The sequence below is a fragment of the Pezoporus wallicus genome, unplaced genomic scaffold (assembly GCF_028554395.1).
Source record: "Pezoporus wallicus isolate ANWC-B61680 ecotype Strahan unplaced genomic scaffold, APGP_CSIRO_Pwel_v1 contig_1739, whole genome shotgun sequence".
Lineage (NCBI taxonomy): Eukaryota > Metazoa > Chordata > Aves > Psittaciformes > Psittacidae > Pezoporus > Pezoporus wallicus.
Window position 1 is genome coordinate 862922 of NW_026637351.1, and position 16791 is coordinate 879712.

Sequence of the window (16791 nt, forward strand, 5' to 3'; positions counted from 1 at the left end):
CATGGCTTTTAAGTGCTGACCATGCCAGTGGACACACAATTAACATGAACAGTCCTGAGCATTTGTTTCCCAATTTCATATGGAAATGAGGTGCAATTGCATTGCCAATCCCTCTCATAACACTGAATCTATCAGTCAGCTGTCAGCAAAGTTGACAGAGGGAGAAGACTTCTCAAAGGTAATTAAGCTCCCTCAAGCTACCTGACCAGCTAGGGTAACAGCAGAAAAGACCTAAATTGAAACCTTCACAAGGGCAAAGGTGGCAGTGTAGCATACACCCTGCTTGGCGGCAGCTAACCGGCCCATCACCACCACTTACTAACCTGGCCAAGGGCATCCTTGTCACCCTCAGCCTGTGCACCTCCTGTTGCCCCTTGGGTGGGCTTGGTTTTAGGGGAAGGGCTAGGAGGGACAGGGAAATTTTCAAGAAATATCTCAAATTCACAGAACACAAGGCTTTATCAGCTCTTCTGCACACAGAATTACTTTCTTTTTCTGTTATTTACTGGCTTCCAAAAGTTTGATGAAAGACCTTCATGGGCAGATACCAAACAAATGGAAAGCGAATGCCCTTTAGTCTTTCTCAAAATTGAACGCTTTCACAAGTTGATATTCCAGGAAATTACCGATTATCATTTTGATCACTTTAGGATTAAACTCTAGGAGGTTTAACTAGGAGAGCAAGATAAGGAAACAAATCCAAAAAAAACCCCATGCTTTAAAGAACATTTAAATGCTTCAAAAAATCTGCACTTGGTAAGTTTGATGTATTCAACCAAACAAAAAGGAACCCCGTGCAACCCTTTCATGTATGCGAGATCTGTATCTTAGTGTTCATTTAGACAGTCCCAAATCAGACTGCTACCATCTGTAGCATTTGAGGCAATTATTATAAGTGATTTATTACATTTCTAACTCTGAACATTCATCATTCTGCAAACAGCACAATGGGAGGTGACCTATACCTTAACTTACACATTTTACAATGGTCTTCCTTTAAAACTGTCTGCCAATCATAACATTTAAATCCTACAATGTTTACTTCACATTTGAGAATCACAGAACGGTCTGGGTTGGAAGGAACCTTAAATATCATCCAGTTCCAACCCCCATACCATGGGCAGGGACACCTTCCTCTAGACCAGGCTGCTCAAAGCCCCATCCAGCCTGGTCTTGAACACTGCCAGGGATCGAGCAACCACAACTTCTCTGGGCAACTTGTGCCAGTGCCTCACTAGCAACATAGTAAAAAATTCCTTCTTAATATCTCATCCAAATCTATAGAAGAATGTTTTCTATATATTTGGGTTAGAAACCCAAATTGTATTTTGTTAATACAAAATTCACAGCTGAGAGTTCACAGCTAAAGTACAGGAACTTTAGTATGGAAAAAGCTGCTACCACAGCATTGCATTTCTCGTATGCCATTCCATTGAACAGCATCACCCAAACAGCTGGGTTTCTGTCATCACAGGAATGGATGTTATTTTTTCTAAAAAAAAAAAAAAAAAGTGTAAATTCTACCAGTACTAAACACACAAATGTTTACATTTGCCACCAAGGCAAACAAGCTGTACACAGAAGTTCTGACAAACACAACAGTTGTGAAGGAATGCAGTGCTCCTCTTGACAGAGCAGCAGTTCATATTAGCCTCTTCAGCACACAATGAGGTACCACAGACGAGTAATTCATTTCCTTTTTTTAGGGCTTTTGAAAAAACAATGGCTCAATTTCTGTTATGCCTGGCAGCCGCAGACTGGGTCAACTTGCAGTTCGAGTGAATCTGAATGTGAATTTTGAAAGCAGAATCCATTTCATGCTACAGAATTTAAGTTTTGTTTTATTAAATAGAGAAGGTGAGAAATAAGAACAATAAAACTGGAACTTGGCATGCATTCTGACACAGAAGAGTTGTGAAAAAGCAACAAAGTTGGACCAAAAGGATTACTTACCACTACAATAAACTATATATTATCAATAAAAGAAACTATTACTTTACTCCCTATATATAGCAAGTAGATAACATAACCTGGATCATTTCAGAAACTTGTTACCAGCAAAATCCTACTCAAAGAAATTAAGTCTGTCCCATCTCTAATAGATCACCTGAGATTATATTTGGGCAGGCAAAACCCACTTTTTCCCAAATATTATTTTAGTTGGGCTACCTAATTTCTGAACAGGATTTTGTCAGAGGAACTTAGGCAGAGGCTTTTTTTCAGTTAAGCCCACCTCCAACAACTCTTGCAGCATAAAAATATAGGAAAGACGTAATCAGTTGATGTCATAGAGCTCTTCTATGCTTCATACTCAAGTATTTTAAGATCTTCAAGTAGTTCTTTTGCAAGTGCTTGTAGATCTGCATTGCGGCTCTTTGACAGTGCAATGATACGCTGAAATGGCAAAGTATCACGCATCTCAGACGCTGACTTGGCCAATACTTCTGGCTCCAGAATCACAGACTGGAGGAGCCGCAGCACATGAAGACAAACTTCTGTATCTGGGTCTAAAAGCAGGGGGAGAAAAAAATCCAGTGCTTACTAGAAGCGAGTCCAGAGAAGTAGCATTAAAGCTCTACAATGCCATTCATCATGACCCACCAGACGGAATAACTGAAGTTTCATAATTCACAGCTGCCTTGTGGTGCTGGCTGGCTCTAGAAGGAAACTGAAAACGTCTCTGCCCTTCTCAGCAGCTTGTGCTCAGCAGTGCTTGGGAGGGAGAGATAACCAGGAACCTTTCTCTTGTTTCTCAAATGTTGGAAATGCTACAAATCAGGTAATTTATCAACTTGGATTTATCCAGTCAGTAGCCAAGAGGTACTGTTGGATGCAATCTGATTTAAGAGCAGAACAAGCTATGTTCCATGACTATTCAGAGTTAAAAAACAGATCAACTGATCAAATCTGCAGTCAATCACCAGGCTTTTCCTTAATTTCTTTCTTTTTCTACAAGCCTTCAGATTTCTTCAAAGCTCAATAAAATATTAATCTTTTTAAAACTTTCTGGTAACCATGTATAACCTTCTGAGTGTTTAACTCCATCTACACAAAATTGAAATGGGTACTGAAGCTAAGCACTGCTGCTTAGGAATGCATCAGAAAAATGTAGCAAAGACCTTTGACTGACTTAAGCTAGGAAGCCATAACTCTACTGTTAAGAACACAGGATGCATTTTTAATTACTGAAACATTAGGAGCATTATATTTTAATTGCTCACAACAGTCCATTTGCATTTAGTTGTTTATAGCTTAATCAAAAGCGTCTGGTAGAAAGCCCCAGTTTTGAACTTCTCTATTCTGTAAATTTCAAATGAAAATGTGTAATATTTTTATGGCTGAAGTAGTAATTTGCTCCACGTGCCATGCATTTTTAATGTGTTTGTCATTAGCATACCTAGTCTCCAGTAAGCTTTTGATAAAGCCTTGTGCAGAAATGTTGCAAAAAATTAATCTGGATCACTTTGTGCACAAAATCACCACAGAGACCAAAGTCTCACTGAAGGAACATAAATGCAGTGCAGCAATAAACCACACTGTACTGAGTCTGAAGGAAGCCTTCGGTGGGATGAGACATATTTAATACCTAACACACTGGTGACCTGAAAAAGGACTGAGCAGAATTATTCATTAAAGCATAAGGAGAAATGTTGAAAGCACCCAGGAGAGAAAGCAGAATATCATGGACAGTGAAGAAAACTATGGCTTTAGGCATAAAACTAACTGCTGAGATGGGAATTTTTAAGTAATTCCCACTAGCACATGGCTGAAGTACAATATTAAAGATTGTGATATCTGAGCTACAGCCACAAGCCAGGCATTCACTCTCTCTTCCTCCATTTTCCATAACAAGTGACAGATGTAGGTCTTTTCTATCATACCTTCTTTCCCGTTTGAAGTATAAACTTCTAAAGAAAGAATTCTACTTCCTCCTGGGAAACCAGCAGAGTGGGTTATAGCCTTAGGACACAGAAATTGTCCAAAACCAAACATGCATTTTCTGTGCAATGAGAATTGTAGCTATTTGGAATACTAGACAACTTTAGACATTCAAATCAGTATTTTAAAAACCAAATTATTAGTGCTGCACATGCTGCAGAAGCAGCCATATCCATAGAACAGCAACTGCTGCCACCTGGGCTGAAGGCTCTAAGGGGTCTCTTTCCGTCATCATCTCCAGCAGTACCCGCCCGCAGGTGCCATTTTCTGAGAAGTCATAATTCATGGAGAAATGCTGCAACTCAGCCTCACAGACAGCAAGGCTTTATGTCCAATGTCTTGGACAGCAACCCTTCAGTGAATCCTTCTGAAAAAAACTTGGGTGCAAGTTTTGGTTTTCAGATTTGTTCCAACCTAATCAAATTTGTCTAAAAGCCTTGAATTCATCCTCCCATTCCTTTCATTTTTGTCTTCATGCCTGCCAGAGGTTGCCCACTTTCTCTGTACTTAGTATTATTTTACATTTATTGACCTGAAATAGCAGCAACAAGCCATAGCCCAAATCGGTAAGAAGAAATAAGTTTTGGGGAGTGAAATCTATGTAGTTCATTACCACCTTTCTCTGTGTGACATTACTCCTCCATGAAACAAAGCCATTAATACTTTTAATGACTTGCAGTACAGCTGGGAAGCTTCACATATGCAGGATGTTTTAAATCCCTGGATAAAAAAACGCTTTGTTATTAATACTGTTATAGGCATTTCTGTTACTATTATCAGCAAGTGTTTAAAGGCTGTAGAAAGTAAAGAATTGATCAGAGAAGAAGCGTTAGCAGGGGAGCTAACAAAATTAGGATCTGTAGGAGATCAAGAAATGATTTCCAGCTTGACAAGCAGGAGCATTTTCCAGTAAGAGCAAAAAGGTTCGAGGAAGAATCTCCAGCAGCAGCCAGGGCAGCTCAAAGGCTTGAGTCACTCAAATGAAGAACAGATTAGGCACTCAGGCATATAGCAAAGGAAGGAAATGATCCAGCAGCAGCAGATGACTTAATATGCATTTAACCTCTGGTTGCCATTGTTCTGCATGTATTCTGATCTGCTTCAAGTTAAATAAATACATATGCCTTAAAATATACTCCCTTAGGATTACATGTGGTTTTGAGAATACTACTTATTATGGATAATCATGTTTCCTAAGAAGATTAAAAAAAAAACAACAACCCAACAACCTAGAAGTCTTTCTCTTGTCTCTCCAATCTCATTGGAGATTTTTGCTAAAACCTCTGTCTTAGGAACACTCAGAAGACACGTAAGGAATCTTCATTATTCAGCATTATATTTATTTCAGTAGCTTCCAGATTTAGTAATTTCTACACTAGCTGAGTAATATTTTGTTTGAGCAAGATCAAAAAAAAATCCTTTAGCTGTAATCAAATCACTGCATCATATCCGCCCAACAACTAGCACACACATCTCTTCAACTAAAATTTCAAAACCATAATCATTATTTCTGGAGAACAGTTGAAGAAATCAAGCTGCTTGCCTCAGTCAGTGATCACAAGCGTCGCATAAGCCTACCACCGCCATAAAACGCTGATGCAATTTTAACAAGGTGTTGAAACTACTGGAGCTTGCTGACGTTCTGCTAGCTGCCAGCACTACGGTTTGATGTCACTGACTTTCAGTCACTGACAAAAGCAAGTGATAGCATGGACAGATTTTAGTCACATCTGTCATTAGCACCATGCTCTCAGATGAACTGTTCCCTTCAGCAGGGTTTAAGTAATTGCCTTACATCAATACGCTTATCTACAATTGGCTCAGAGTTGTGTGAACTCAATTTACACGTGGCCATACCATTCATTGGCCACCTGAATGCAAGATTTATTACCACTAACCTGTTTACAGCTATTTTATGTACAGAAGCAGTATTCCAAAAGCTTACAACCATTGTCATAAAGGCAATTCAATTACTGTCAGACTCTAGTATGAAGGGGCAACCTTCCACTCTCCTTTTCCTTTTTATGAACTTGTCTGACTACCTATGTTCACAGCATGTTCAGCACAGATAGGGCCATGGCTTACCCCATGTAAGATCTCTCTGCATTGCCAAAGCTGGCAGAGCTGAGCCAGTATCTGCAGCAGCAGAGAGTTTTCCAGACATTTTTGTAATGCTGACAGGTCTGAGAAGACAGGAAGTGTTGCATTTAAGATGCTATGTGGGGAAGGAGCAGGGAGAACAACAAAGCAAAAGGATAACAGAGCTTTGCCACTGCAATTCCTATGGACACAAATACCCTTTCTCTTTCCATCACATTTGCCCCAGCTCCTGTGAAACAGCTGGGTTTGCTTCAGACTCCTCTCACCTGGCCAGGTGGCTGCTCTCACATGCAGTTCAGCTAACTAGAATTCCTCACTTTCCTACAGACCCAAGCTTGTTACACTTTCATTTGGGAAACCCTTGAGAGAGACTGCCAGGGTCAGGACTAAAGCAGCAGTTTGGTCCCAATCTGCCCAACTGCTACTTAGGGGCTGTGAGTGAAAAGGAGCTGGCGCAGACATTGCTTTGCACCAGGCAGGCTTGTGGGTGAGCTATTAGATATGTCATCCAGCTCCTACCAGTCCTAGCTTGGGCTTTTGAGGATTCCCACAGTAGCTACTGAATAGGTAAGAATGTAAGAAAAAACCCCAATGTTTTACAGCAACAGATGCTTTTACCAGAGTTAAGGTTTTCTTACACTCATTCACAAAAGGAGAAACACTCTACTTCACAGAAGAACACCAGTTTACATGGGTCTGCTGCTAAGTACGGCGAGGACCTAGTCAAGAAGCTCCAGCTCAGATGGCAAGAACAGCCACACTGTACACAGCCAGAGATCCATGTGGGCAAATACAAGCAGCTGCTTAGAAAGGAGTATGGAAAAGGGCAAGCATCCAGCGAGACTTCCCCCAGCCACTCTTCCAGCCTCTCAGCTAACTCTGCTTCAGGGATTTTGTGCGTCAGAGCTGACATCTTTGCATTTAAGAAAATGGATGTGGCCTTAAAGGGCAAGAAGGGCAATCCTCTTTTTAAGATTAGTTTCATAGTCTCCAGAGCATGAAACTGCTGAGCACTCGAAAGACTGGTTGAGGTTTTTATTTACGAACCAAAAGTATGTCTTAATACAGACATCAGTTTATAAATAGGGAGGTTCTGTTTGTACAGATGTCTTTTAAATAACACACTGCCATGCAAATAACCTGAATTTAAAAACCTCTCACTGCCATAAGCAAGTCAGAAAGAAAAGCAAGGCATTAGAAACCTTCAGGGTTAGTCACGAAAAGCAAATATTGAAGGTTGCAGGCAGCATTAACAAAATGAGAATGTGCTTCATACAGGCATTTATAATAGAGACCGTCATTTGCAAAGAATTTGGATAAACAAAGTTAGATTTCCGTATGGAACTGCGGTGGAGGAAACTGAAGGGCAAGATCTAAAATTAGTCATACTTCTCTTGTTGTCTTTTGGTTAATGAAGTACCTGGAGCAGTTTCCCAGCTATAGATGTGAAATGTCATTGGCATAGTCTCTCTGAATTCTACACTTCCTCATGTATCCATGGAAAGCAATCTTTTTTAACTTCACAGACTTTACTCATAGAAAAGTGGGGAAAACCAAAATAAAGATACAGAACAGTAAAAAACAGAAACAACCAAAACCAACACAAAAACCGGAAAAGAGCCTAGACCCTTTTTCTCGAGCACCCATTTGTTAGTAGATGTTCTGTATGATCAAAAATTAAAAACATAAAGTTAGTCTTTGTTATTACTACCTGAGCTGACTGTCTTCTTATTCTTTAAAAGGTCCTTGGCAGAAAAAAGTCCCAGTCTACTTCTTTTGGGAATTACAGAATGAAAGTCTTATTGCATCTGGAGATGTAAAGCATCCAAAAAAGTAACTGAGAAAACTCAGGTGAATTTCTAACCAAAATTTATAACTTTTTTCTATTGCTGAGAACAGGATTTTTTAAATCTGAAAGTCAGGTAAAACCCTTAGCCAAGACACCAACACAGGGACAGCAGCTGATGAAAAAACTAAAGCTGCCTATTTTCTGCAAGATGGGAACAGCTGCTCTGCAAACAAATGGTGCTTCACAAGATGAGAACTCTACTGATCCCACAAGCTGCTCCACGGACAGAAGTCTGAGTCATCATTCACGTGTTTTCTGCTGGCACCAGCCTGGGAAGATACAGGTAGGCATAGCTGATACCTACACAAAAATACAACAGCTACATAAGTTAGCTGAGAATATTAGTGTTGCTTATTAAAGTGCCTATCTTGCAGACAGTGTTTAAAAAAGCAGGAAAAAAAAAGAAAAGAAAATAGGCCACCTCATAAAGTGCTAGAACTACAGAGATCTGCATTACTTTCAAAAAATACGTCAAACATTTGTTTTTCTCCTATTATCAATATAGCCTACAGCAGAAAGGGCTATTAAGAATTCTTGTTAGCAAGTATGAAGTCATACCAGCTCATCCAAATTTTCCAAAGACAGTAGGACAGATGAACCCAGTTTACTGTTAACATTCTTACTCCACTAGAAATCTTCATTAGATTTTTTTTCCTCCTTTCTCTTCCAATCCATATATTCAACGTCAAGGCATATTCCTGTCTCTTCAAAAAGCCTGCTAGACAAGCTGAATCAAATACCTCTTTGCTTCAGATACTACAAAGGGGAATAAATAAAATAAAGGTAATTGTTTTCTCTTTTCACTTAATGTGAAGGACATTCTTTTTCAGGGGGCAAGACCGAGCAGAGACTGAAATTCAGAGAAGGCATTTGAGGGATTTATCAACTGCATACAGGCCAGTGGGAGGAAAATGGCCTTGATGTATAGACTGAGGTCACAGACACTTGTAGACTGACGATGGAAAAGCAAACAGGATGATTCTCTGAAAATAAAAGTCAGAGGATGATTTCTGGGGCCTTTCTTAGGGGGAATGCTGATAAAAGCTTACAGGACTGTGGAAAGCTGAATCATCTCATAAGCCTTAATCAAAACACTCTTTGAAGAAGCTTCCTGCAGGAAGGCAGCATGTACAGGATACCCTGCCAGCAGAGTATAGTGCTCTATTCTCTTGCATGGATAGAGCTGTTAAGACCTTATGCTGTAGCAGCTCCAGGTGTTTATAAGCTGAATCGCGGCTATCAGAAGCTGAAGATGGTGGCTACAGAAACAGAAAAGGAGCAGGAGTGGAAGGAAGCTACTAAGTTTTACAAATCAAAACATTTAGAAATAGATTATATGTAGAGAAAACTACAGAGATATCATACAAAATGATTGGAACAAGGTTGAGTCTTGGATCTGAGCTCTCACCTGATACACAAGCTAGTCAGCCCTCTCCCTTGACAGTAAGCAGACTCCCTCCAAAGTCAGAAATCTGAACTAACAGATGCAGTTTATCTGAGAATCTTCCTCATTTGCTGTAACTGGAGAACTTTATTATCAAAAAGTGAAGGAATTAGCCATGCCTGTCCTTCCTTCTACAACCCAGCCATGCACAATTAACACTTTCAAAGTGCACAGTAGCCTTCCCATTTATTTTCATTATCAGCTGCAAATTAATTATAACTTTGCCCCACCTGATCCTCTCAAGTAATCCAGGAGCCTTCTTGAAAGACCAGACTGGATCAAACAATTAGCTTCTTTGTTTTATTGCAATATTTAGAAGGGCATACTTGGGACTTATGGGTTTTTTAGGGTGTTTGGGTTTTTGTTTGGTTTATTTTGGGGTTTGGTGAGGGGGTTTTGCAGATTTTTGCTTTGTCTTTTTATATATACTAGCCAAACATAAAGGAGAATCCGGACTAGCATGTTAAATTTCTAAGCACAGCATAACAAAGGACCATTATTCAATGTTCTCTCAGAGTGCAACTTTTCTGAAACTATACCAAAAGACCAAAACTGGTGTTTCCCAGCAGCCTTACAAGGGTTACTTAATCCTCTGAGATCCCAGAAAAGAGAGCCTTTGGCACTGCAAAGCAAGAAATTACTTGGTGAAAAGCACAAGTACCTACATTTTCTGTAAAATAGTTGAGGGAACTGTGAGTAATGTCGGTAGCTTCCAGTTTACCAGCCCAAATCAAAGCTTTTCCAAAACTTCAATATCAGATGAATTCCTTGAAAAAGCAGACACAGCCTCTCTCACTTAAGCTGCTGTTTGTATTTACTGGTTGTATTTTAGAAAAGCTTTGCAGCAGCAGAGGGTGCTGGGATGACCAAGCTGCCCCAGTCCTATGAACTGCACACCAAAATCTTCTCTCAGACAAGCCACAAAACCTTAACAAAGCCAAGACAGACCAGCTGTAGGAGCCATCCATAGGCAGGACAATGTCATGGCTCTGTCTTTACTGCTGTCCTCACTGTCCCTTACGAGCTGTGCACACAGCTGCAAGCCAAGTCCAACGTACACCGGGAATGTCAATCTCTGCTGGCTCCTACACAGGGATTTGAAGCCTCCAAAAGAGCAGAGCCTTGATGTCACTCATGTACCCAAGAGTGGAAACAGAAGTCCCAGACATCCCTGAAGTTCTGCACTGGCCAAAGCCGGGAATAGCACTCAAGCCCTGCAAGCCCAAATCCTATTAGAGCACAAGGACTCTCTCCAGCTGTAGAAAGAGCCACTTTTGTCAGGAGTGAGCAGTTACAGAGATCAGTTTCTTTCCCCAAAATGTGTTAGAGCAGAGTTATACTTTCTTTTGCTAAATGGCAGTGAATTGATACACAGTTTCCCCTTAAAGTTTATTGTGAAAATACAGATGGCTTTCTTTAATCCACTTCAAGTTTCTCCATTCCATATTTCTACTACTCATAAATTTTGTATTAATGGAATATTACATACAGTGCCAAATATGTTGTGTGATATGCACATCAGCTCCCTCTAGCTATTTGCCCTTTTTGTTTACTTTTAATCTGACAAAAGCTATACATAATCAGGTTACAGATACAAACTTCTGTTTCGTCTTCTGCAACACCTACTGTCAGTCTACAATCCCAGAAGTCACAATTCACAAGGCTCTTTGAGCAACTTACCATTCAATAGCCACCAAAGCAAAGGAATAAAACCTGGACTTTCACTGATGTACTTCAGGCCTTTCAAGTTGATACTCACATTGTAAAGTGACATTAGCATTAGCCTAGAATTGAAAGAAAAAAAGATGTCATGTCCTTTAATTTATGTTTTAGCATCTTTTGCTATTTATGCCAAGCATGTACTGATGCAAAAGCCTATTCTAGTAATTTATGTTTTCATAAGAGAGACAAAAATTATATATAAGCAATGTTGTGCAAAATCTTGTTTCTACTGTTAAGCAACATATTTCAAACTCGTGGAAAAGTACCCCATGAGTGAGTAAGAAAGTCTTGTCAAACTCCTTAAGGTTCATTATGAGATGTGCAAAACCAGGAATTTGGCTTCACATGACCACACAACCTATACAATAGAGCTTTTGTGGTGATGATCCCCACTGAGCAGACATCATCTCAAATAAGCTGTTTGCCTTGAAAAATGAAGGGGCAACTAGGAAACACAGAAAGCAAGACTGTATACTGAGTACGAGAAACGTCAAAGGAAGTCTCTGCTCCATCGGTTGTGCAACTCTGGCCTTTCTGTACATTGACCCTCGAGTCAGCTGAAACACAGACACACAGCTTATGCCATCCTCTTTCATGTATCTTCCTGTTCCTCCTGCAAATGGGAGCAGATGCACTACATGGCCAGCATACAGCAACCACAAATGTAGTCTCTCTCCACTGACAGAAGTAGTTACTATGCCTACAGAAGCACTTGGAAGAAGGGAACAGGCCTGAAGGAGAAAGAAGGTAGACCCAGCTCAGCTTAGCAAACCCTCCTAAGCTAGACTCACCCCTTCTGCAATGGGTCACCAAGTGAGAACCTGCTGTGAAATAAACAACTGCTGGTCTTTTAAAATGTCATCATTGACTTTCCTATTTACTCTGCCTTCAGGAATCCAAACTGATTATGTTCAATGTACAACGGGATGGTTTTAATTTTTTTTTTTTAAGTCAGTAACACTGGAATTGAATTTGGCTGTAAACTGTTCTCTTGTCTTAGCACAGATCAACACAAGGATAACACAAGGCCAGATGGCATTCTCACCTACACCTCTTCAAAACTATTTTCCAAATAATATTGGGCCCAATCAGAGTCATATTTTTTTTTCCCCAGAAGGCGATTTCTTTTTGTCATTTATTGTGGTCACTGATGTTGAAGGACAGAACCTATACCCTGTCTTCCCAGTAACAGAGAAGATCTGTGGCTTGGCAGCTAGGAAACATTTCCATAATTGAACATTGAAAAAAAACCTAAGCTGACATGTCTGACGAAGCAAAACCAAGACTGTCCCTTGCACGTCAGTGCGTAAATGACAAAATAAAAATACACATAGTAGGTATATGTTCACTTTGGCCACATTTTCGAAAGCTTCTAAACCCAGGATTTCCTAATTTGTCAGCCTCCTAAAGTAAGAATTTTGTTAGTCATTTTGGGGCTGCACACATCACTAATTACAAATTAAACCAAACTCTCAACTTTTCTACAGAGAGAAAACAAGCTAGGCTAGAGAAGGCTCTGCATTTTACAAGGACTGCTCTAGCCTGCCTATCCCACTGGCTTCTCCCACAGCCACTCATACTTCCTGTCATAGAAAGGGGGCTTGGCTACTGGTAGCCCTCAGCCTTAGCCACAACAGAGCTGAGGAAACGTTGTAAGCTACAGAAAGTTGCATACAGAAATGGCAGCTTTGCCTCTTTATTCAGATAAAGCTCCTGGGTCAAAATTTACATTTACCTCATTTACCTGCTTTTGACTGTCAGACAAGTACAGTAACTTGGGGCTCAAAATGAGTCTCCCTTTCCAGAGCTACCCAGAACAATTGCTAATACTTGATGCAAAGCATTTTGTTAAATCTTCTGCAGTTTCTGCAGTAAATTCTGCTTTCAAACATTTCATCTTGATGCTGTTACACCATCTTCCACATGGTTTCTATTGTTTTCGTGGATAAAACCTTTTCCAGCTAAGCACAGTCTCAGTGGGCTTAATGCAAATTATTTCCCTCTACCTACCAGTAGGAATAGGACCCAATACTCAAAAGCAGAAAGCATCAAGACAAAAAATCCCCGCCAACATTAACAAGACAAACTAATGCTCAGCTTCTTTCCAAATCAGATCACTGCTATACTATGAACTTCAAGCCAAGAGGCCCCTGATGTTGCCAAAAAAAAGAGCCATGCTCTGGAGTCAGAAGTTGTCTTTGAAATTCTTCCACCTTTTTAGCCATGTCCTCCTGTCCTGCCTTTCACGCAGATCATCTTTACAGCTGTGCACTTTAGTTGGGGGGACAGTGCACTAATGCACTTTATGACGTATTATGATGGACACTATTACTTTTTATCATATCTCTTTTCAAAGATGATAACACACAAATCAATCTTCTGGACAATGAAAAGCACAGACAAATGAGCAAGGCTTCTACAACATTGATGTAATGTGTCATCATACCCACTCACAGCAGGGCACTGGGCTGCATACAAAACAGTAACACAGGAACAAGAATGGGCTAGAATGTTCTCTGTTCTGGGGCCAGCTTGGCTGTTGCTATCTCTCATGACTGTGATAAACCTGCATGTCACTACACTGTCACCATTTCCAAACAAAAGGGAAATAATGTTATTCTGAGTAGACTTCACACCTCACGCCCCATTCTCAAATCTGAATCTGAACTTCTCAAGCTTAAGCTACTATGCCACCAGCAGACTTTCAGACATTCTCCATGCACATACCTTCAGAAAGCAGGAAAGAAAGTAACCCACTGCAGGATAAGCTGAGTTGTAAGAGGCGTAACTTACACTGTGAGTTTGATCACCTAGGCTCTTAAGCAGTAAGACAAAAACCAGATTATTAAATCTACTGCATCAATGGCCTCAGACAAGAGGTGAGGGGTGCTGTGGAACTGAAACTGCAGCTTGTAAAGCCCATACTCTGCTTTTCATACAGCCCCTGTAGCTCTTACTTGGCTTCCAGAAGCCAAGCCCTGATGAAGGCGCATAGCCATTAATTACCTATAATCAGCCAGAACGAAAATGATCAGTAAAACGGTATCTCATAATGGAAAGCGTTGTTTCTTGACAGTGTCTTTCACCCTTAATCTGTTTGACATTGGCAGTTAGAAATAAAGTGACATAAAATGATACTGCTACATTTTTATTTCACTTCTTTGCTTTGTATAGGAAAAAGGGATGGGTGGCAGTGATCCAAGGAACTGGAGTGTCAAAGGAAGACATAATCCACCCCATAAGCCAATGTAGTAGCATATTGCTGCTAATTAAGCACTCTCACCTGAGCACAACACAGAAGTATTTCCAGGCCCTTTACACCACCTTCACCGCTAGTACTTGCACATTCTATTAAGTATTTTTTGCAAGACTTACTGCGAAAGTGCTTACTGAAGCAAGCATGACAGACATAATTATTGGATAAATGATACTTTCTGGGGTTTTTTGATGTGGAAGACTTTTTAATTATGTACTTCATAGTCTTCCTATTTAGACAACACAAATTTAATTAACTTTGTGTACTACTTTATCTGTCAATGCATTCTTTAAAATCTGAACTAAAAGCACAGCTAAAGCTAAAGCCCCTTCTCCTCTACTTAATACATGGGATTAGTACATAAAATGTACTAAGATGTACTAAATTACGTAATTTCACTGGCTACATTCAACTGCTACATAAGCCAAGTTGAATATTCTTAATAATTTAATTATAGCTTTGAACAACTGTGTAAATGTTTATTGACTGCCTAACAATTACAAATGCTGAACAAACCCTACATCAATGTGAAGAAAACCAAGTTTTTCAAACTACTGCTATTTCAGAATGGCAAAGACACCCTTGGAAGTTCAGTCCCAGCACTCACTAGATGTCTTGAATAAATTTATTACATACTCGTGGACTAGAATGGACACTGCAGCAGTGCTGGAATACATGATAGCTTTTCCCTGTAAATATTTTATTTATATACTGGTACAAGTAAAACACAGCACTGCTAAAACTAGAAAAGGAAAGAGAACTCCTCTTTGCCGGCTTACTTTGTTTGACAGCTGCTGTGTGTAGAATTAGAGTCAGTTTCCCTGGATTTGTCACACAGTAAAGAAAAATATTTTTGAAAATAAAAGCTAGAAGAGATTTGTAAACCTCAAAACTGGGCAAAGGACAAACGGATCTCTGAAAATAACAGGCTAATGTTTTTCTTTAACAGATTAAATTTAAAGTTGATAATGGCCTTCCATGTAATAACATGGTGATGTTTTGAGAAAAACACTGCATTTCCAATACAATGCACAGGCATTTTCATCCAAGAGGTACAGTTTTAAAAGTGCATCTGTCTGTGTGTATATGTATATAAACAGTGTGGGTGTAAACATCATTTATGATGACTCCAGAGTCCATCTATACACAACTTTGAAACTTCACTACAATTTATGTTACCTATCATACTCTTATCTCTTAATTGTCTTTCATTTTGTACTGCCTTATGTTCCTTACAGTAGGGAGAAAAGGGAGTTCTGATGCACTCGGCTCTGAAAGAGTTATTTAACAAGCAACTAAAAAGCCTTACATGAAGAGAATTTTAAAACAAACTAACCAATCCCAAAACCAACTCCCAGAACTCTTCTTTGCTGGACTGGGAGAGTGCAAAAGCTCCAGAAAGGACAGGAAAGAGATCTAGCATAAGTAATAGGTTTTAAGAACTGAACAGTTACAAGACACATAGGAAGCTCATAAACAAAAAGGAACCTGACCACAGATACAGAAGACAAACACTAAAACATCTGAGCAAATTAAGATCCCTTGTTCCATGACAAGACCATGAAGAAATCTGCTTTCTGGCATTTGCACTAATGTTGTAATACAGCAATTTTTTTTAACCAAATGGCAAGTTTAGAGCAAGGAGAAAAAAAAAAAAAAAAAAGAAGAAAGCTGGCTCTGTGGAACACCAGAAAACACTGAATTCAACCCATTATAACAAATGTTTAACACTTCTCACTTAGCAAATACTTTTTGCAACTTTTTTTTTTTTTTAAGTTTCACTGAATTTGCAAGCCTAAGAGGCTGGCCCCTGTTGAATCTCTAGCCACTTCATGGGATTCTTTTATGTATATTTTATCAGTATTGCCATACAGCAGTCAAGTTGATATCACTATGTGTAATTCTTCTGCCAAGCAGGCACATTTTGAACTGTAATTAAAAATACCAATAATTAAAACATCAATTCAATTCAAAAGGAAGGCCCTCAAATCCAAATGCTTTGTCCAATTGTACATGATTGTACAATAATGTATTACTTAATACATTAATACGAGTATACTGATTGTACATTAATACAATCTGCAATGCTAAAAAATAATTAATCTGCACCCACAGACGCATATTTGCTTGAAATCCAGAGTATGTGTGTGTTTAGGAACACTTTCACTTCTCTCAAAATAAATACCTCTGATTTTTTTTTTCAGTGCAGATTTTGAAACAGTACAGGTCCTCTTTTCATGTTTTCTTTTTGTTTTCTTTGTATCCATGAAGACATAAATTACCTTTTCTTTCTTAAGCTCATACAATTCTTCAGTTGGGGCTTTACAAAAAAAAACCACCACTGCTGCAAGAGTTAACTACCCTGTTCTGACTACTGACCTTCAAGGCCAGCACTTGGGAAAGAGTAAATGGCTGATATCAAAGTATCTACTCACTACCTACAGCACAGGCTATTCAGCTTCCCCCTCACTACCCAGTGTG

General features: G+C 39.5%; 1 protein-coding gene across 4 annotated transcripts in view; it reads right to left on the reverse strand.

Moving 5' to 3' along the window:
- Window positions 1-1813: 1813 nt before the first annotated feature.
- The window catches only part of HSF2BP (heat shock transcription factor 2 binding protein), a 30657-nt gene continuing 15679 nt past the window's right edge, over window positions 1814-16791 (reverse strand). For 3 of the 4 annotated variants that reach the window (XM_057405033.1, XM_057405031.1, XM_057405032.1), the window contains 2 exons: window positions 11013-11116; window positions 1814-2507 (listed from right to left, as the gene is read on the reverse strand). In XM_057405033.1, coding sequence (XP_057261016.1) covers window positions 2299-2507; window positions 11013-11116 — 313 coding nt within the window. In that variant the 3' untranslated portion in view covers window positions 1814-2298. The remainder of the gene's footprint in view (window positions 2508-11012; window positions 11117-16791) is intronic. The other variant, XM_057405034.1, reaches the window with a different exon arrangement.